Source organism: Alosa sapidissima, chromosome 9, assembly GCF_018492685.1.
Source record: "Alosa sapidissima isolate fAloSap1 chromosome 9, fAloSap1.pri, whole genome shotgun sequence".
Classification (NCBI taxonomy): Eukaryota; Metazoa; Chordata; class Actinopteri; order Clupeiformes; family Clupeidae; genus Alosa; species Alosa sapidissima.
Window position 1 is genome coordinate 17,001,440 of NC_055965.1, and position 21,541 is coordinate 17,022,980.

Genomic DNA, 21,541 nt, shown 5'->3' on the forward strand with positions numbered 1-21,541 from the left:
TCAATATTGCAAACAACTCATCTATTATATTTTACCACATCTACTTGTGGAACACTTGAGATAGCTTGTGGACCACACTTTGAGTACCACTGCTGTATGTAAATATAATAAAGTTGTTTATAGAAAATTGACCTGTTTTGTATATTTGTTTTAGAAGTTTCATCAGTTTTTGTCCCTTTTAAGCTAAAGGTTTATCTTACCTTTCATATCTTCTGTCTCACAGAGGGCCATAGTCGAATGTTTAGTGCATTTTGAAGGGAGTACATTATGCTAAGGCAGACTGGTTCTAATCCTGGGTACAGGGTCATACAGACAACAGGGGTACTGGTGTTGCCTATTTTTCTAACCACATGAGCAATCCCCTTATGAAAAAGTAGTATAGGAATCTTATAGTATTTGGGGCAAAATATTATAGTAATCTTATAGGAATAATTGGGACATACTTTAGAAGTACTACTAATAACTATAATATCCTGTACCCGCTATAGTTTTTCTATAGTAGTCTTATAGTACCTATAGTATGTCCAAATACTATAGTATTCCTATAAGATTACTGTAATATTTAGTCCCAAAATACTATAAGATTCCTATAGTAGGCTACTTTTTCTGTCATACGTGACAGAAAACAACTTGAGTAGGCTAACCTCTGCCAATGTCAGGCTATCATAGTTCTCATTACCGGAGAAGTCTTGCAGCACACATTCTCTGCTTCTGTAGGCATTCTGGTACAATTCCAGCAAAATATAGCTAGGTAGGCGTGTTTGCATTTAGATCTATCTATATATTGGGCTATGACCAAGTGGTCTTTCAATGATAGTATCATGGAATTCAAACCATAACTATCTAGCTATTCCGATAGCATTAGCAGGCTAGGTCAGTGGCTGAACTGCATTTAGGGTGCTTACCTGTGTTGTGAAGTAAAATATCTACTAGGAAGATTGCAAAGACTTTTGACTGTGTAAAGAAGTAGGTCTTTATTTTAAAACGTTTCCAACTGTTTATTACTTGAAAGCAAGATGACGATTGTCACAAACGTTTACCTCTTTTAGGAGAAATTTTAAGCTGACAGGCAATTGTTACCATTCTATTAAACCAACGTTCACCGACAAACGATCAGGAAGCGGTTCTTCTTCCTACTCGAATACTAGGATCAAACACATGAAGTTGTATCTCCGAAGACATTTTGTGCAACAGTTTTGACTCGAGTTTTAGCCAGGTTTTAGCACTGTAAAGTTGAATATGGAGCATAGCACAGGCAGAATCGGATGAGGACGCACTGGAGGAAGCGTCACAGTACTGTTAGCCAATCAGAGGTGAATTCATTAGCATGTCATTAATATTCATGACTAGAGGCGAAATCCAGTCGTTCCTCCCCGCCCACCTTCCCCACCAAACTAGAACAGCATGAAACAGACGCAGGACAGCATTTTTTTCACCAAAACCGGCTCACAGGGCATTCATCAATACTACAGACCACTGCAACATTAATGAAAAAACGATGAGATGAGACCTTTAACGTTTCTCCAACCATGACCCAGCTACACATTACGGAAACAGTGAAAACAAAAAATACCTCTCTAACCAACGTAACATATTTAGCTGAAGTTAGCGATGCAGATGAACTTTAGCCTAGGCTACCTGTTGTGGAGAAATATGGCCAGCTCTGCGTCAGACTTGATATTCTTCGTTTGACGAAGACGTCACCATCTCTGGAAGCTCCTCCGATGTCCACTTAATTTGTTTCTTGTTTTAATTTTGGAAATTTGCCTGCCTCTCGTAGGCGTTCATGACTACTGACAGCTGTTGACAGTTGGCCTTTGCTAATTTGGCAACCCAAATAGGAGGACGCGCTAGCCCATTATTAATACGCTATTCTAGAATTAATCGTTCAAAACATAAACGAAAATTCCAAGAGATTCCGCCCCGTAACTCATTTTTTTTCATGGGTTTTACGGGTTAGAGTAATGTTGTCAAATAAGCCATTACTTCAATTCATCGTGTTTCCTTACTCTCTGACAACATATGGTGATCATTTTCGGAATGGTTACAGTTTATTTTCCATTATTTCTTACATACTGGACCTTTAATGAGGCGGAAGAAGATTGTGAACAAAATAGAACATTCAAGCATTGTTTTTGTTTTTCTTGTTGAAAGGGTATTCAAAAAGACATACAAGTGTAAAAACAATGGGGTATTGTTGATTGGGGATTTAAATTCTAAAACAAAGGTTATGTTCTTTACCAGAAAGAAGATCCCAGAAAGTTATAAAGTTCTGTTAATCAATCAATTGAAAGAGAGAAGACATTTAAATATTTGGGGATGTGGTTGGATGAAAGGCTTACATGGAAGTATCATATAGAGCATGTTGAAACAAAATGTAAAAAGGTTCTAAATCTAATGAGGATGATCACTGGACAGTGTTGGCGAGCAGATAAAAAGTCTTTGATGTACATTTATACAGCTTTAATAAGATCTTCCATATACTATGGATGTAGTTTATTAGCCTAGAAATCTAGACGCGCCCCTGATGGCAGAGTTGCAACGGTTTGGCTTGAATTCCCTTCTACTTGAAAACAAATAAGATGGATGTTGCTTTTGGCGAACAGCCAAATGACAACAGAATGACAACATACCAGGACGAGTGTTGAAGGACTGTGCAGAAGAGCTGAAGGATGTTTTTACAGACATTTTCAACACCTCTCTGGAGCAAGCAGTCATCCCATCACTTTTCAAAACTGCCACCATCATACCCGTGCCAAAGAAATCATCACCATCATGCTTCAATGACTACCGTCCTGTAGCACTCACGCCCATAAGGCCATCCTTAAAAATATTTTTGTTTGCAGTAACAGCCAAAAAAAATTAAAAATGGGTCGGTAGGTAGGTCAATATTTTTTTTTTTCAAGATTCAAAGTAAAAAAAAAAGTACAATTTTGGTCATGGTGATTACGTAGGAATGAATTTACACAAATGTGCATATCGTGACGTAACTGACTGGGTCTTCAACCCGTGCCTTCAGGCGCACCACTGCAAACCTCATTCTGATGCAGGTTATATAGACCAGCCTTTCTCAAACTTCTTTGACCTGAGGCCCGGTCATGGCAGACTTTTGGGTCATAAGGCTCATCTACATGTACCCAGAAAGAAGGCTACAATAGCTCTTGGCCACGTTATATTGAAATTTGACTATACAATACTCAATGCTATACAGTGTATTATACAGTCTCTGCTCTGTTTCTAAGGAAGTTCTAAAAAACAACGTCGTTCTATTAAGTTTCGTTAAATAAATAAATAGCCTTCCAACAGGTTGAAGCGGAGCTTTGATACCAACGTTATCGATTAGTTTCAGTTACTCTCGCGCAGACGCGCATTGAATGAATGCTCATATGATCCTAATTTCACTCCACGACTCCGCGGACCAGCAGTCTCCATGTTGCGGACCCATATTTTGAGAAATGCTGAATAGACCACAACCAATTTCAATACTCCGACACGGTCACTGTTAGACTAGGGGGAGAAGGGATGAGAAAAGATCTGGCCACAGTTCTTCCAGAACTTCGTGCCAAGTAAAAGCGTTATCAGTTTGTGTGAATGAAACGAAGCGTAGGCCATAGTGTGACATGCGTAAAACCAATGGTGTAGAGATGACGCCACAGGTTTTTTTTAAGTGAGCCACGTTTGCATGTAGGCAATTTATATTCACAATACTTGGGCCTACTAAAAGAAATATTATTTTATTGCGTTTGTATTGGTTGTTTAGAGTAAAAAAAACAATCGGTCGGTATTAACGCAAGTTTACAACCGGCAAGTCGGTCGGACTAAAAGGGGAAAAAAATAAATATTTGGGTCGGTTCTAAATTGACAGGGTCGGTCGGGTTACGGCAAACGAAAATATTTTTAAGGATGGCCTAATCATGAAGTGCTTCGAACGGCTAGTCATGTCACACATCAAAGCCACCCTACCCCCCACCCTGGACCCCTTCCAGTTTGCATACCGAGCCAAACGATCCACGGAGGATGCAATCTGCTCTGCCCTCCATCCAGCCCTCACCCACTTAGACAATAAAGACTCATATGTGAGAATGCTGTTCATAGACTTCAGTTCAGCATTCAATACCATAATACCACAACAACTCATCAGCAAACTGGACAAGCTAGGATTCAGTACCTCCCTCTGCAACTGGCTGCTGGATTTCCTGTTGCAGAGACCACAAACAGTACGTGTCGGGAACAACACCTCAAGCACTCTGACCCTGAGCACGGGGGCCCCTCAAGGGTGTGTGCTCAGCCCCCTGCTCTTCACACTGCTAACACATGACTGTACAACCACTCACAGCTCCAACCATCTGGTGAAGTTTGCGGATGACACAACACTGGTGGGCCTCATCACTAAGGGCGATGAGGCTCACTACAGAGAAGAAGTAGACCTGCTGGCTAAATGGTGCAAAGACAACAACCTCCTGCTAAATGTCAGCAAGACCAAGGAGATTGTTGTCAACTTTCAGAGAGGCCACAAACAACTGCCACCACTGTCCATCGACGGACATGCTGTGGAGAGAGTGAGCAGCACAAAATTTCTGGGGGTGCACATCAGCGACGACCTCTCCTGGACCACCAACACAGCATCACTGGCGAAGAAAGCCCAGCAGCGCCTCTACTTCTTGCGCAAATTGAAGAAGGCAAGTGCCACGCCTCCTGTCATGACTACATTCTACAGAGGGACCATCGAGAGCATCGTCTCCAGCAGCATCACAGTGTGGGGCGGAAGCTGCACAGATCAGAACAGGAAGACCCTCCAGCGCACTGTTAACACAGCTAAGAGGATCATTGGAGCACCACTCCCCTCCCTGCAGGACATTTACACCACCCGCCTCACCCGCAAAGCACTAATGATTGTCAAGGATACAACCCACCCTGCACACGAACTGTTCAGCCTCCTGCCCTCTGGAAAGCGGTACAGGAGCCTCCGCTCCCGCACCACCAGACTGGCAAGTAGCTTCATCCACCAAGCAATCAGGATGCTGAACACTCTACCCACTCTCCCATCACTGACAGCCCCCCCCACCCACCAGCCAACCAGGAACCTAGGAAACTAGGATCCTGTCTACCAAACCCCCCCCAACACCGCCATGTGGAACTGCACTGTGACTGCGCAGCCAAACGTGTTGCTGCTTCACATCAAGCCTGATATACTTGAATTACTGCATACTGCATATCAATGTAAATATACAGGTCACACAAGCACAAGTTTAAACTTCATGTAACTGTTAAGACTATAGAAATATACAACACAACTACCTCTATTTGTTTTTAATATATGTCCTATATTTCTATTTTGATACATACATGTTCTATATTTCAGTCTTGCACTTTAATTTAATGTTTATTGTCTATGGCTATGTCCATAGTATGTCTATGTCTGTATTTAAAGCATGTCTATGTCTGCATGGGAAAGTAAGAAACGAAATTTCAATTCTTTGTATGACCAGTGCATGTAAAGAAATTGACAATAAAAGCCGACTTGACTTGACAGTGTGACACGAGTTAAGCTTTTATGAAGTTGGCAAACGTTTGAACTAGCCAACTAGCTCCGCTGGTGGGAAACGCATGGGACTCATAGCGCTGCCGCTGTCCTATTGCGTGCAGAGGGAATTTGAAAGACAACTGATTATCCTGCCCCTCGGACTGAGCACTGCGAACGGTGAGTGCCCAGACCCTACATTTTAATGTGGGTCTGGCTCGTCAGGCTAGTAGTTTATAGCTTATGTATACAAATGCTAGACCAGTGATATTCAACCGGGTCCCCGGTTATCAAAACAACCCCCACAAGTGCGTTATTAATAGAATCCGAAGAATCTCCACTCAGTCTAAGATATATTAAGTTGTCTCTAACATACTGGGTTAGGTTGATGGGAAGTGTTAATAATCCAGCAATATCAGTTCTTAGAGATTGCTGGGAGTACCAAAAAGAATCAAAAGGGTTTGGTTGGAACATTAACAGTGTAGCAGAACAATATGGAATTAAAGAACTAAAATTTAGTCCTTTACTGGTTCTAAGTGTGGTTCCCCCATGGATTCTCCCATCACCAGAGGTAAACAGTGAATTACTGAAAGGAAAGAAAGAGTATCCAAATGAGCAGTTGCAGCATATTGCCAGGGATATTTAAAAGCATCCTTCTATGGATGTTAAAATATATACTGATGGATCAAAAGATCCACAAAATGGGCATTGTGGTATTGGGATATATAAAAGAGAGGGGTATACACTAGTGCTGTCAGTTAAACACGTTATTAACGGCGTTAACGGAAACCTATTTTAACGGCGTCAATTTTTTTATCGCGAGATTAATGTTCATTTTGGTGTAACAAACTTTGTCGTTTTTTCACATGCTGTTGCAACAACTAGTAACGTTAGAACAACTACAACACCACACCGATCTAGCCAGACCGGAAACTAAACAATACGCACTGACGAATGGAATGGAACAGAACGTTGCATGTGCTGCATACACGCCCCCTTTTAGGGGGAAGATGACTGATATAATGGAAATCTATGCTGCATCAAAGTGGAGAGCGAAACGTGCTTATAGTAAACTTACTAAATCTTGAAACAAACATGAATAAAATAAGGTTGGTGTAAGAGTTATCTGTGTGTTTATGGGATTAATGTGACCATGTTCCTATGTTTTGCTCTCTCCAGTTTACTAACAGGAGTGTCACAAATGTATAGATAGGCACAGTCAAACTGCCCGTGGCTGACTAATTAAGTTCAGCAAGCTTAACTTTACATGTCATAACATCAACTAAACATAAGTCACACATTCATTCTATCACTTGTAATATGAACGTAGCCTATTTCCTACAACTAGGTGAGATAATTGGCTAGCTAGCAAGCTAACCGTTTTGCATGGGATATTATGTTAAGTGTACATGCTAAATTTGTATAATACATGGGGTATTGCAAACGAATAAGGTTGGTAATGTACATCGTTTCGACATGAGTAAGTTACATAAACACAATTCTTCATAACTGCCGTGTTAGTAAAATGATTGAATGTCCTGTGAATTAATAACTAGATGTAACGTCTACGTGTGATTACTAGCTGTCTTTCAATGATATAATGTTAACATGTTTTCCGCTAAAATGGGGCGTGATGCAGATCAAATGTATCTTTATGATGATGCACCGTAGCCTACGTAAAGGCATGCTGCACACACTTGGTTGGGCTAACGAGCCGGCCAAAGAGTAGTAGCCTAGGCTGACGCATTAGTTGTGTGCCGCCAAAGATTTTTTCACCGTCACTTGTTCTGTTATCAACATTCCTCTTTGGCTGCTACTATTTGCGATGCACTCTGCTTTCGACATTCATTTACATTAGATTCCATTCTTTTCCATACAACTCCGCACATCAGCATCGCACTTTGCAGCCGTGTAAATTCAGTTATATTTGGTCGCTGCTCCATAAAATCCATTGTTCATCCAGTGTTTGCCTGTTAAAAACTTCGGGGTTGATGAGTAGTGGCAAGCAAGCGCGCCGGAAGCACCGGTGCAGGGGGTGCGGGGGGTGAAGGGCAGTTGTTGACCACAACACCGACACGGCATCGCCCAGTGGTTCCCAAATGGGGGTACGTGAAGGCACTTCAGGGGATACGTGAGATTTTAACCATTTCGAAGCCGATTGATGCAAAGTGCGTCAAAAAACACACCCTTTCTTCTCTGTTACATTGCTCCGCAACTGTTCCTAGCAGCGAGAAGCCTTAATTGCGTGACAGAGCAGAAGTGGGGCTTTCCAACGAGATCACACACTTGTCTGTACGTTAAAGTATGAAGATTAAAAAAAAATCATGAAATTAAATCAAATTGCATCATATTTACAGTCTCTGCGTTCACCTGCGCACCCATTACTCTTGTTTGAATTACTTGCAAACCTGTGAACGCATATATATGGCAAGCATATCAGATGAAAGAGGAGACACGGGGCTACCCATTGGTACCAAGTATGTCGATCCTTCTGGCTTATGAAAACAGACGAACTGACTGCAAAATAATAACGTCATGTACAAAAACCAACTGCACACCCATTACTCTCGTTTGAATCGCGGACCTGTCATCGAATAGATATGCCACGCATGTCAGATGAAAGAGGAGACACAGAGCTATCATTTGATACCAAGTACATCCTTCTGGATTATAAAACAGACGAAGTGACAGCAAAATAATAACTTCATATAGCTCGACTTACCTCACCTTTTTCTCTGTTTTTGTGGCAAAGCATGTTTATAATCCAACGCTATTGTGTGTTTCTCTATGGCAAAGAATGTTCATAATCCGGTTTTGAGATACTAGCAAATTCCTGCATGGCATTCAATTCAAGGCTCACATTGCATCCCAATTTGTTCGACAAAGAAACACCTTTTTTGCCTTTACTATGTTCATGGCAATGCAGTAAAACGTTGTAGAGAATCATGCAAACACAGGCTTACACGTAAACTCGGGTCAAGTCAGGTCAGATCAGTTCGTGTTACAGATATGGAGCGCAGAAAGGTCATTTTTAATCACTAATTAATGTATAACATGATTACAGTCAAACACAAAGGGAACAGGCACAGTTGGGTAACTAATTCTAGTGTCGTTTTCTTACGGGGATAAACAGTGACAGGTTACCGGGGACCTTTTACGCTAACCTTCAAAATGTAGAAAGTAGGTTACGTGCAGATCTTTTCATCACAGTCATTGACAAGGCTTGGCTGCGTGCACAGGACAGAAAATGGAGATTGTGATCATTATTATTGTAGGCTACAGACTACCTCCTTTATTCCTTGAATGGAAATTCAGGTTATGCTGGTGTGTCTGTGTCTGTCAATATCAGGCGCAGTTTATTTTAGCAGATTATCCATTTAGAATTTGTAGCCTGACTAAATCACTCTGTGCGTAAAAAGACGCTACTTGCAGTCCAATCAGCTTGAATGAAACCACCCGAAATCACTACACAGCACCTAACATAATGACAATTTTTGTTAGACTTTTTTAAAAATTATTATTAGACTATCTTATATCGTAATATCCCACGTGAAAACGTGCGTGAATAGTTGGCCTCTGGCATTTTCAAAATTGTCTCGGGGAACCCAGCCCGAAACCAGCTTTTTTTGGTTTTGTTTTTTTGCACCCCCACTTTCAAACTCGTTCCGGCGCCGCTGGTGGCAGTGCACCATAGACTGTAGGCCTATAAAATGGCAATGCACTCATGTTGAAAAGTTCCTTATTTTCAACTGAACTCAAAGATAATGAATATAGTATGAATATAATATTTTCTGTTTGTTATGCCCTTTATAATGTGTGTAGGCCTACATTTTGTGCATGCACTTCTGCAGTAGCATTTATTTCAGTTTATATCAGCTATATTTCTGAAGAATATATTGTTTTGCCTCAGGTCTGCTGCACATCTTTTGAAATTTGATTTGAAATAATCAAATAGACCTATGTCTTAAAGTTCAGTTAATAAAGTAACTTGCTTTGCTTTCATTTGAATCCCAATCAAGATAAACAATAATAATTGTATTTATTATAATAATAATTGCTTTATTGTTAATATGGACTCCTGGAAAGTTCAGAAATGCAAAATAATAGAATTTTAATCATATATGATAAAATTTGCGATTAATCGTGATTAACTATAGGAATTCAGCGATTAATCGTGATTAAAATTTTTAATCGTTTGACAGCACTAGTATACACTAAATATGTTTTTATCTGTATACGCTATTGAAATGACTGGGTTAATAACAGTCCTTAGGTGGATTGAAGAGGTTAAACCATTGAGAAATGTAATCTGTACAGATTCCCTGGCAGGTTTACATAGTCTAGATACAGGTCACTCTTCAAGGGAAGATTTGATTATTGAAATTAATTATTTGTTACTACAGCTCAGGAACCTTGGAATCAGTATTCAGTTTTGTTGGGTTCCAGCTCATATAGGCATTAAAGGTAATGAAGAGGCAGATACAATTGGCAGGTCAGGGTGCTCCTAAGGGGAGGCTAGGCACTTGGTGGTGGGACCCTATCACTGCATGTTTGCTGTGCTTTATTGTGCTGTGCCATGCTGTGTGTTGCTGTGCTGTGCTGTGCTGTGAGCTGTGCGCTTCAGTGCAGCAGCACAACAAAACATCATTTATGTTGTATCTAAGAGGTACATATTTGTGACCTTGAAATGGAACGACATAGTATGATGTAAAATCAACAATACTTTCAGCATCAATGACATCATTTGCCAGTGCAAGATCAGGTATAACCACTTCGTAACACTGCAGGCTCTCCCTAAAAGCCACTGTTTCATATGGCTGAATTTCAAAGAAGAATTTATCATCAATTTTCCATATGCCTTTAATGAGACCAAATGTTGGTATTTGACCAGTTGATCCGGAAATGATCAGTGACTTATGACACACGTACTTATTACTATTAAGAGTGAGCCATTTTAATATCACAGCACTCTGTACATCTATCCCAAAATCATCCATCATTTTTGAGTGGATATACTCCATGTTAGAGGCCTCTGACACTGGACCAAGTTCCCTATCTTTTGTTAGGATAGGATGCTCATTTCCACTGACATTTTGTAAAGATTCAAATCTTTGGTTGTGCTGAATCAGTGTTTTACAAATATTTTTAAAATTTAATTTAGAGGCCCAGCGTTTAAAAAATCGATGCTTTGATTCAAAGCGCATACACATATGCCTTACCATGGGCCCCAATGCAGCAATTTGTGTTGGCACATGAAGTAAATAATGCTGCTTTGGTATGATATTTCTTTCTGGGAAGAGGTGTTTGAATGTTTCCAAATGCTGCTCAATCAGTAACTTGAGTTGTGCTATTGTATGAAGTGAGATGACTGGGGCAAGCAGAGTCTGTGTAATTTCTACCAAGTCAATGAGGAACTGCACAAATTCATTGTCTTTGATGTAATTTAACAAAAATGGCAATATTTTCAAAAGGACAAGCATTTGTCCTGATGATTGCTTTAGCCTGTTGTCATTTGAGGACAATGTCGACATTTTGATGGGACATGGTCTATCTCTTAGATCAAGAGGTGAGTATGGGAAACAATACATAGCAGAATTGAATGTATCCAGGTCTATCTGCCCACTTAGAATGAGATGGTTTAACACACATTTGGTCTCCATCGGGGCAATCCCTTCCAGAATAATGTGCATAATATCTTGTGGTGTCTGCTCAATAAGATTGAAACCAGGGAAATCAACTAGTGAACTCCTTCTATTGATCCCATAGGTAGTTTTTAACTGGTTCCTCACAAAATCTGTCCTGGCCCTCTCAATATCACAACACTGCCTCAGATGCCCTTCAAATGTTCTTTTGTTGAAATCATTCTCATCAAAATTACTTTGCATGTCTTCAGATGTGCAGTCACAATGTCGGCATTTGCAAAGAGCGAAACCCACACCCTCTTTGAAACCAGCAAACTCATGCTGCGCCAGAGTATCCCCACAAAGTGAAATGACAGCACCATGGATGGTCCTTTCACCAACAGCGGTTTGAATTTTGACGCCCTGGTATAACAAAGCTAGATCTTTTTTAATTCTATTCAAAATCACATCAACAGTACACTGAGACAGGTCACTGGACTTTGCAATGGCTAGCAATCTAATTGCTGGTAATTTTGACCGGTATTTAGGATGTATGTTTCCTAGGGTGTAATAAACCATCAGTAATTTGTTCTTTCCTGCATGTGATCCTAGTGAGTTGCACAGCTCAATTTCATCTGTATATAAAATAAACTGCAATGCAGAAGGTATAACAGAAAAGAGTGGGTGGTTCTTAAAATATCACCATCAACTATGTCATGTAAGAACCCCTCTTTACACTTTTCGGGCATTTCACTTATCATTGTAAAGACCTGGGGATCAGAAAACAAGTCTTCAAGGCTCTTCAATAATGGCACATAGAAGAATGACTTTGTCTTAATAGTAAGACCACCTTCATTTTTCCCTCTGAGTCTGCATACAGTTCGAGATATGGCCACCTCTTCTGGCTCAACAGGGTTAAAGAATTGCCTGATACTACTGTCCTGTAGGTATGTAGATGAAACCTCTGAAAAGGGGTCCTTGAAATCATCAAATGCTCCTAGAATTGCTGTTTCAAGGTCCTCCATGCTTTCCACATCAGCTTTAAAAGCATTCTGGATCTGGTCTCTAATGTTGTCTAAAATAGATGCTTGATATTGCTGGACATCTGCAATAATGCTGTTGACATTATTCTAGAGAAGAAACAGTGAATTAAAATCAAGTTGTCTCTCATAGACCTAATAGTTAGGACCAGGGATGGATTACTGAACAGGCCTACTGGACCCAGGGGCCCAAGAGCTCATGGGGCCCTGAAGCCTAGATGATAATGACTAATATGGGCTTAGATTATGTTTGTTTACCTCATGTCTCAATTTTGACTATTTGTTTCTACTATTTGTATATTAAGGGCCCTTGGGGGCTCTTGATATATCTGGGCCCAAGGGCCAACAAGATAATAATCCATCCATGGTTAGGACAGTTTGACCAGACCAATTCTAATCAGTTTGTTTCAAGATAATTAATTTGCTAAGTTAACACATTGTGACCACAAAATAATGAGCCAATAGCCTACCTGAGATAGGCAGCATCTCTCACGGATCTTAAGAGCAAATGCTGCTGCATGCTTCTTTAGGCTGTGGTCCCTTTCACCAGAGGATGCCTAACCAGGGGTAAAAGTAATTTTTATTTACAGGTAGACTACTATCAATGGCATTGCACAAAACTGTTCAATGGGATGAAATAGGCTTTTGCAACGTTTTACCTCTGCCTACAACATAACAAAAAAAATACACAACAAACATACATTGGCCTATGGCAACATTGTGTTGGTGTTACAGCTACTTTTATTATTAGGCCTTACTAAACGTATCTAAACTTGGAGAAACCTGTTATAAGGCTTACCGTTCTCTGTGGGGTCTCCAAATTTCTGTCTAGACGTTCAGAGTCTTGGTCTAGAGCGTTATCCACTTGGTTGGAGTTGAAGTCCGTCTCATCCGATCCATCCTGTGATCGTGCTTCCACATCCAATCTATCCTGTGGTGCTGCTGCCTCAAAAGGAAAGCTAACGCAGCCACGAAAAATCGGAGTGTCATAATATTCTTGACCAAGCCTTGCTGAAACAACATTGACTGTTTGCGTCGGGGGCCGTCCACTGTCCATAAAGCCTGGGTGTTTGCGCTTGAGGTGATAGAAAAACGAGTTAAACACTCTATATTCCGCATTACAGCCGTCGACTCCACAGGTGACGTGAAAATGGGGACTACGGCCATGGTTTTTGCTAATATGTCCAAGCAGTGTGCGTAAGGTCAAAGCCACGAAACATTGACATATAACACAACGCCAACTCATGGTTAAACATCAGACAGTTTGTTGACAAAAACATTAAGGTAAACGCAAACTTTGCAGCACATACAAATATAATTTGACACGAAAGCTTGCTACCTGTCAGTCAGTCACAACACAGGCTCGCGCATTAAGGAATATATGGGTATGTTCGTGATGCATGCCATGTAATGGCGTGTGCGTTTCCAACAACATGCACTAGTGGGCTTTGACATTGGGCACAATGTAATATCAAATTCAATACGTGTTAATTACAGATCCTAAGTTGGTCAAAAGTGGTCTCATGCTCGCAAAAGTAATTATGTTTAAGCTGGGGCTTAAATGTACTGAACCTGACAAGGTAGACCATATCCAAAGAGGTATCTAAGATCTTTTTTCAAACTTGGTGGTAAAAGCGCGTTACACTTTCACCCTTAACGCACCCCAGTCGTCACTAGCGCGCGGGCTGTTTGCAAGTGTTTGACCTGAAGTGAAGACGTGAGGTAAAAGACAGAGTGAATATTGTGCCCTTCAACGACGACGTCAACTTCTAAAGACTAAGGTAAGTCAGGATAATTTAACCTCGCCATACACTGGTAATTAGTACTGAAAACGGAAACTTTTGTATAAGACCTTTGCTTAGTATTATTACCTTGTTTGCCAAGTACACCAGCGCGAGCTTGGCTTCAGCTACGGCAGCTAGCTAGGTAACCAAGCTGCTAGCATAGTGATTAAAGACAAGCTAAGTCTTAAAAATGGCATTTGTGCTCAGCAAAACTGTCTGAAAATGCCTGTAGTAGTGTTGTTGGGGAAAAATAAGCAAGTTTGGATGATTCATGTGGTATGTGAAGGTTGGCGGTGATACCATAGTGGTCAGTAGCTGTAGTTAGCTGCTAACCATCACATTTTTTAAGGTAGCACTAGAAGTCTAGCTAGCAGGCTAGCCTACTGCAGAAGCATCTTAAAATTGATCTAGGCTAAGTAGCTGCTAACTAAGAATCCCCCTTCTTTTCCCACTTTTGATAGTGTGAGCCCTGTCCTTCAAAATGGACCAACTTGACGTGGCAACACAGTCATTTTTGGAAGGTAACTAAGTTTTAAATTAATATATGCATGTAATGTTGAACTTGTTATTGTATGTTTTTAGTTTAGAGGTTATACACAGTATCTTTATACGTTCTTTCAGCTGCAAGTATTACGGATGAGATACTGCCTTTGTTAACACGTGAAGACCTACGGGACCTTCTACCAGGGCCAGACAATTTTCGCAAGCGAAAGTACATTTGGGAAGCTGTCCATTCAGAGGTACGTTTTAGATCCTGTTATGAATCGGTGTAATGAATATTCATGTTCAGAAATAGATTACATATTTTTGTTACAATGTAGGATTAGGGGAACATATAGGAACATATACATTTGTCATGCTTGGAATTCCTCCAGGACCTGGGTGACGAAATATGCTCAGTGCTGCTGAAGAAGGCAACATTGTAGGTGAAAGCATGCTCCTGTGTTTATCTGACTCGTAATCAGTAAACCAACATAACTGCCATGGTGTCTGTCCATTCTTCAGCAATAGGGAAGATTTGTCTAAATCACACTACTTTGACCACAATTACGGACTTGTGAAAATGCACAATTAAATTTACATTAAGGTTCATGTAACAGTCAACACCACACCTATAGATTCTACCCCTGAAATGTGTAGCCTTTCGTAGAAAAACACATTTGCCGAGTTTCCTATGCCTATGTAAGACGTTTCTCGGGTGTTTAATCTTGATGACGTGTTTTGTTAGGATACTTGTAATGGTCGTGGTCACCATAAACAATGTTCATTGTCTTCAAATTATATGTTCAGCAGGACAACCCACCCTCCGAAGAAGCTGTAAAACCAGCTGGGGATCAGAACATGCCGAAGACCTGTCTCGCACAAGACATCACTCCAGAAAAGATCATGAAGCTTTGCAGCCCAGAGTATGTTCTCTATACAGATCCAGAACTCGAGCATGTACGCAAGCACTACTTTGAACTTCAGTGCAGTGGACGAGAACATGAGTGTAGTATGTCTAAAGAGTTGCGATGTCGTTTAGTGAGAAACACAATTACTTCAATGATTTCAATTCTAAGAGGGCATGACCTGAAGGACAGAAGAGATGCAGGAGAGTATCCGTCCCGTGAAGAGATCTCTGCCATGGCAAGGAGGTTAATTGAATATTACCCCATGCTTCAACAGGCAAATGCAACAACTAAACCATGGGTAAGTTCTACACATATCTGAAGTTCTACGAAACATTCCTCATCTGTATTCTCTTTTTTTTCTCTCATTTCTCTGTTCTTGTGTTAACTGTATTCTTGCTGTAAACTGGAATAAGACAATGTAGCGTTACTTATCTCACAAAAAAATTTAATAGGATTTTGTAGAGAGGAAAGATAGTGTTGTTGGATAAAATATAAGAAGTTTTCGGGAAATACACTCACCCATCTTTGGCATGTCATAAGTACATATATTTTCTGATTAGTCAGTATTTTGTTTTTGTATACAGTATATGTTGCCATCATACTTTTTTTCCCATAGAAGCATTTTGAAACCCACATGATGAATAGTATAATGGTATAATTGCTTGTGGTTATTTCATAGGAGTTGACATTTTATTTTTTACACAGGAACCTATCCTGCGACAAATGCTGAAACGATTGCAGAATGTCAAATCCACCCAGACTTTGAAACTAGCAACTCCTATGAACAACAAAGCTGTTGTGAAGAAAAGACGACTTCAGTTTCAGCCATCTGACAAAGAGACAGAGCCTGACACTGTTCCAGTTGAATCAGAGGAGATGACTGATGCACCTGCCACCACTTTTACAGACCTAGACAGTGACAGCACAGGTAAATGTGTTGTACTGTTAGTCTTCCTTATTGTATTTTATTGCATCAGCAACATTTTAACCATTTGGTTATCAAGTTGTACTTTACATAGGATAGTTTAAAATGGTTCCTTAAAGGATAACTCCAGACGTTTTTGACCCATGGGAGGGGCAGCCGTGGCCTTCTGGTTAGCGCTTCGGACTTGGAACCGGAGGGTTGCCGGTTCGAACCCCGACCAGTAGGAACGGCTGAAGTGCCCTTGAGCAAGGCACCTAACCCCTCACTGATCCCAGAGCGCCGCTGTTGTAGCAGGCAGCTCACTGCGCCGGGATTAGTGTGTGCTTCACCTCACTGTGTGCTCACGGTGTGCTGAGTGTGTTTCACTAATTCATGGATTGGGATAAATGCAGAGACCAAATTTCCCTTACGGGATCAAAAGAGTATATACACTTATATATACTTATACCATAGCCCTGTTGATCGAGGTTACCGAATGCTGTCTGTAGGAAAAATAATGAGACAATTTGCCACAATATTGACAGAGTATCAAAACGGCAGCTAAAGTGAACCTATGGGGGCAAGCTCAGGCAAGCAAACCAAAAGTGAAACTTAAGGGAGCTTGCCCCCATGCTTTAGCTGCTTTTGATACTCGGTCAATATTGTGCCAAATGTTCTTGTTATTTTTCCTACTGACAGCAACCGGTAACCTTGATCAACAGGTCTATGAGTTAAAATGGCCGGAGTTCTCCTTTAAAAGGAAGGCTTAAGTTTAGGCACATTACCAAAGACACACACACACACCTGTTAGGTGGGCATTAGGACAGGCTCTAGCTGCATACTGCAGTATTTCATCCAGGGTAGGGTAATTCTCTTTATGAAATAAAAATAATAAAGATTACTACGTCAAAATATATTTAGAGTTATGTTATTGTAAGGAAGACTGCCCCTAAATATGTTTTGATTTACAGAGCTAGAAATATTTGTGCGTTTCTTAACAACCTTGTTTGGATAAATATTGAGGATTTGAAATATTACATTAGAGGTTTTAAGTACATCTCTGTATCTACTCTGTATCATCTCTGCTTTAGTGTGAATTTTCTTAATTTACATGTTTTGTTGTAGATTGCCATCAGTCAAGAAAAATGATGGCCAGACATTATAAAACCCTTCAAGAGTTGTTCAAGCAACAAAAACCAAACAAAGAGGACATCAGTCATCTATTGGATCTGGAATACGAGTCTAGGAGGGCTTTCGTAGAATGTTGTTCAGACAAAGACGAGGAGAGAGCCAAGAAAGTCCTGGAGGCTTATCCATGCTTTTCAGACTATCAACACATAAGTAACCTTTCTATTTTATTAGCTTTTAATTGTTTGTTAAAGACTGCCATTACATTGTAGTGTAATATGACACCATAGACTTCTTCTGATCTGTCAGATTATGGATGAACTGGGCAGAATCCTAGAGGCTGATAATAAGAAGTATGTTGACCAGCTTAAAGCGAGATGGGCGAAGTTCTACCACAGTGCCATGTTCTTTGGAGTTTGGAGGAAGGTGATGAAGCCACCAATGGGGCTTGATGAAGGTTAGCACCAGATAAGATACAATAACATAATATTGTTCCCAATGGGGAAATTTGACCGATTAGTACTTACATGCAAAATAAATAGATAATCCCTAACAAACAAGCAAATACATGTACACACTGTATAAATACTGTACATCTGCTAAGAGGGCACAGGCAATATATTGCAGGTTATACTTCATGGCCCTAATACATGATTTGCCTGTAATGTAAATAAACATAGTTGTTTCTATAGTAAAAACATGTACAAGCATGCACGCCCTCGCACACATCAGTGTGAAAAACCTTTCATTACTATATAATGCACAAAGTCTCTGTCCGTCTGTCATTGTCAAGTCAAGTCACCTCTATTTTTATAGCGCATTTAACATGCACACAGTGCAACCCAAACCGCTCCACACAACATTGACACAAGACAAAAGATGCCGGACAGAGCGGCATAGTCATTGTGTTGCATATGTCTTTTGCATATCTTTTGTTTTATTCCTGTTTTGTTTTTTTCAGGTGCACATGCCATTGCCTTGTTGGAGGCCCTCCCCAAAATGTTTCCTTCTCCAACTGCCCCTCCCAAAAAGCTCAAGTCTGCAAATGAGGCGCTATACCACATCCTTAAGGTGGGTTTTAGTATTAGTTAAAAGTATTGCTTTCTCAAAGATAATTAAAAAATGGTAACACATTAAATGAACACGCAGATATTTGTCATTAACTAGCTGCTAACTAACATGGAAATTATTAACATTTTAGCCTTTTCATTCTGCTTGGTGATGGTAAATTAGTAGTCTGGCCATTACCAGCCTTTGACTTCCATTCTCTCCAGTCAAAGGGACACCGTCATTGGATTTTGATAATTGTAATGGGCTGTGGCTTGTCTGAAGTTTAAAACCATTGGAGTTCCCTTAACCAATCACTAACGCTTGGTTCAAACTCGGCGGTCCCTGTTCGCTGATTGGAGTGTTCCGTTTCTTAGCGCTGTAAGATTAGGCATCAGGTTTTTTGCCAGACTACGTTACGGAGCGCAATCAATTGGCCGGAAGTACGTAGCTGGTATCACCAGGCTAGTAAATTAAGACATAATTATTATTAATTGCTGCTGTAACACCATCATTTCCCTCTGGGGATGAATAAAGTAATCTATCAATCTATCTATCTATAATATCTAAATATATCTAAATATATGAAATTTAATAATATATCTAAAATTAAATTTGGATTGTAACATGCAATGCATAGTACAGGCCTTATTAGGTGGCAGTACCATTGAATTTATTGCTTATTTGTTTCCATTTTCTGATTTCAGCCTTCTGAGGATCCAAATATTTTTTTGGGAAAAAGGCCTCTCAGCTCTCCGGTCCTCATCATCGACGGCACCAATATGCTTCTGGCAGTTGGCAACATGCCCCTACTGACCTTACCAAAAGACTGTTTCCCTGAAGCCCTCTTAGTGCTGATGGGATGCTACTACACTTTCCAGTATACATATCCAAAATGTGTTGCAACATTATTTTCTATTCTACAGACAGAGGTGCTCGGTGACTCCATTCACGAAAGGGACAAAACCCCATCTTACAAAAAGGCTGTCGCTGAGTGGCGAGATTTTGCCAAAGTGTAAGCCACGCAAACTTTGTTGTCTTTGTTTTGTTTGGTTGGTTTGTTTCTTTGTTTAGCTACAAAGCTAAAGTTAGGCAAATTACATTGGGCTCAAATTTGCTCTCTCTCTCTCACATACACACACACCACCATACAAATACCATACATACACACACACAAATGTACACACACACTCTCCATCTCTCTCTGACACACACACATACAAATTTGCTCTAAATCTCTCACTCTCTCTCTCATACACACACTCTCTCCATCTCTCTCTCACACACACATACAAATCTGCTCTCAAATTTGCTCTCTCTCTCTCATTATCTCTCTCTCTCTGGCACATATGTCTTGGTTTGTTTGTTTATTTGTTTAGCTACAAAGCTAAAGTTAGGTTAATGACATTGTGGTTAAATTTGCTCTCTCTCTCTGTGTCGTTTTTCTGCAGTCGCCACAAAGTTGCAGTTGCTTTCAAATGTATTCATTCTTTGAAGATTAATTTATTAAAACATGGATAAATTGTATCTATTGTCATGAGTCCTTATTTTAAGAGTTTGTGGTCTGATTTTAAGTAACTTAATGCTTCACAAGTCCTCCAGATTTGAGTGATAACAGACTTCTTTTAAAGTTAGTATATGGCTTGAAATCAGTGTTTTCAGTCTTAAGTTCACTCTTATTATAAGATCTTGTGGACTAATGTAGACCCTTGAAATTATTCTTGTTTCAAGCACTGATGCTTTAGAAGTGAACTAGTTTTGAGTAACAACAGCCTTATTTTGAAGAAGACATATGATTTGAAATGAGTGGAATTTGTCTAGTATCAACACGTTCTGTGCTTATGGAGTAATTGGCCAGTCTGTCTTATTTTAAGAAAGTCTTAATAAGGCAAATTTCCTTAACGCACTGGCAGCCAAATTTGCTTGTTTTAAGCAAAATTATGCTCAAATGAGGTATAATTTCTCTTAAATCTAGAGGGGCATTTTTCGCAGTGCATAATTTCCAGTCATGGGATTACAGCTGATCCTGATAAGGTGGAATCAATACAGGGCTACCCCGTGCCCAGCAATCTTAAAGAAGTCCAGCGCTTCCTGGGTCTTGCTGGCTGGTATCACCGTTTTGTGCCTGGGTTTTCCCAAGTGGCTGAACCGATCAATTCCTTGAAACTAAAGGGACAACCGTTTGTTTGGAGTGAAAAATGTCAATCAGCTTTTGACACTCTCAAAGAACATCTCATCTCTGCACCCATTCTTGGTCATCCAGACTTCAAGCTTCCTTTCACTGTCTACACGGATGCCAGCGAAGTTGGTCTAGGGGCTGTTCTAGCTCAAAAGAAACATGGTGGCCATGAAGAAGTCATTGCCTATGCCAGCCGGACCTTGAATAAGGCAGAGCGGAATTACTCAACCACAGAGCAGGAATGCCTAGCGGTGATATGGGCACTGGAGAAGTGGCAGCATTACCTCGAAGCAAAGCTGTTTACTGTGGTAACCGACCATGCTGCCTTACAGTGGGTCCTTAGTTCCACTAAAACCACCTCCCGTTTAATCAGGTGGTCACTGCGGTTGCAGAAATTCAATTTCATTGTTGAATACCGAAAAGGGAAATTGAACGTTGCCCCTGATGCGCTTTCCAGGATACCCACGGGTGCTCCTTGTGTCTTATCCTGTGGTGTAAAGGACTCAGACGAATTCCCCCTTTCCATGGACACTATCTGGGAAGAACAGGAAAAAAGTACAGAGATTCAACTGACCCGACTGATGGACAGGTCCATTACCGTCTCTATATTCCCCTTTCACTGAAGGAGCAGCTCTTACGTGCCTATCATGAACATCCAATGGCAGGCCACCAAGGGTTGTTCAAGACCTATAAGCGCCTTCAAGACGTGGTTTTCTGGCCTCGGATGTGGAGCGAGGTGAAAGAGTTTGTACGAAACTGCAAAACCTGTCAAAGTTTTAAAAATACCACACAGAAGCCTGCTGGCTTGATGCAGCCAACCATTGTGAAAGGGCCCAATCAAATGATTGGTGTTGATTTAATGGGACCTTTCCCACGTAGCTCAGACAGGAATGAGCACTTGCTGGTCTTTGTTGACTACTTCACCC

At 40.5% G+C, this 21,541-nt stretch overlaps 1 protein-coding gene across 5 annotated transcripts; it reads left to right on the top strand.

Annotated features, from left to right (window-relative positions):
• Positions 1-1,715: 1,715 nt before the first annotated feature.
• On the top strand, positions 1,716-19,673 carry LOC121718630. Of its 5 annotated transcripts, none has more exons than XM_042103711.1 (10): positions 1,716-1,726; positions 13,898-13,963; positions 14,428-14,487; positions 14,588-14,706; positions 15,257-15,655; positions 16,063-16,285; positions 17,387-17,602; positions 17,699-17,846; positions 18,351-18,460; positions 19,144-19,673. In XM_042103711.1, exons 3-8 carry the CDS (start codon positions 14,448-14,450, stop codon positions 17,707-17,709), a joined length of 1,008 nt encoding a protein of 335 aa, XP_041959645.1. In that variant the 5' UTR covers positions 1,716-1,726; positions 13,898-13,963; positions 14,428-14,447; the 3' UTR covers positions 17,710-17,846; positions 18,351-18,460; positions 19,144-19,673. The 5 variants fall into 5 exon arrangements, 4 of the variants coding, with proteins under 4 accessions (XP_041959645.1, XP_041959643.1, XP_041959646.1 ...); XR_006033975.1 differs by lacking the exon at positions 1,716-1,726 and adding an exon at positions 14,842-14,888 and having other exon boundaries at positions 13,823-13,963; XM_042103709.1 differs by lacking the exon at positions 1,716-1,726 and having other exon boundaries at positions 13,823-13,963; positions 17,680-17,846.
• The last annotated feature ends 1,868 nt before the right edge of the window (positions 19,674-21,541 follow it).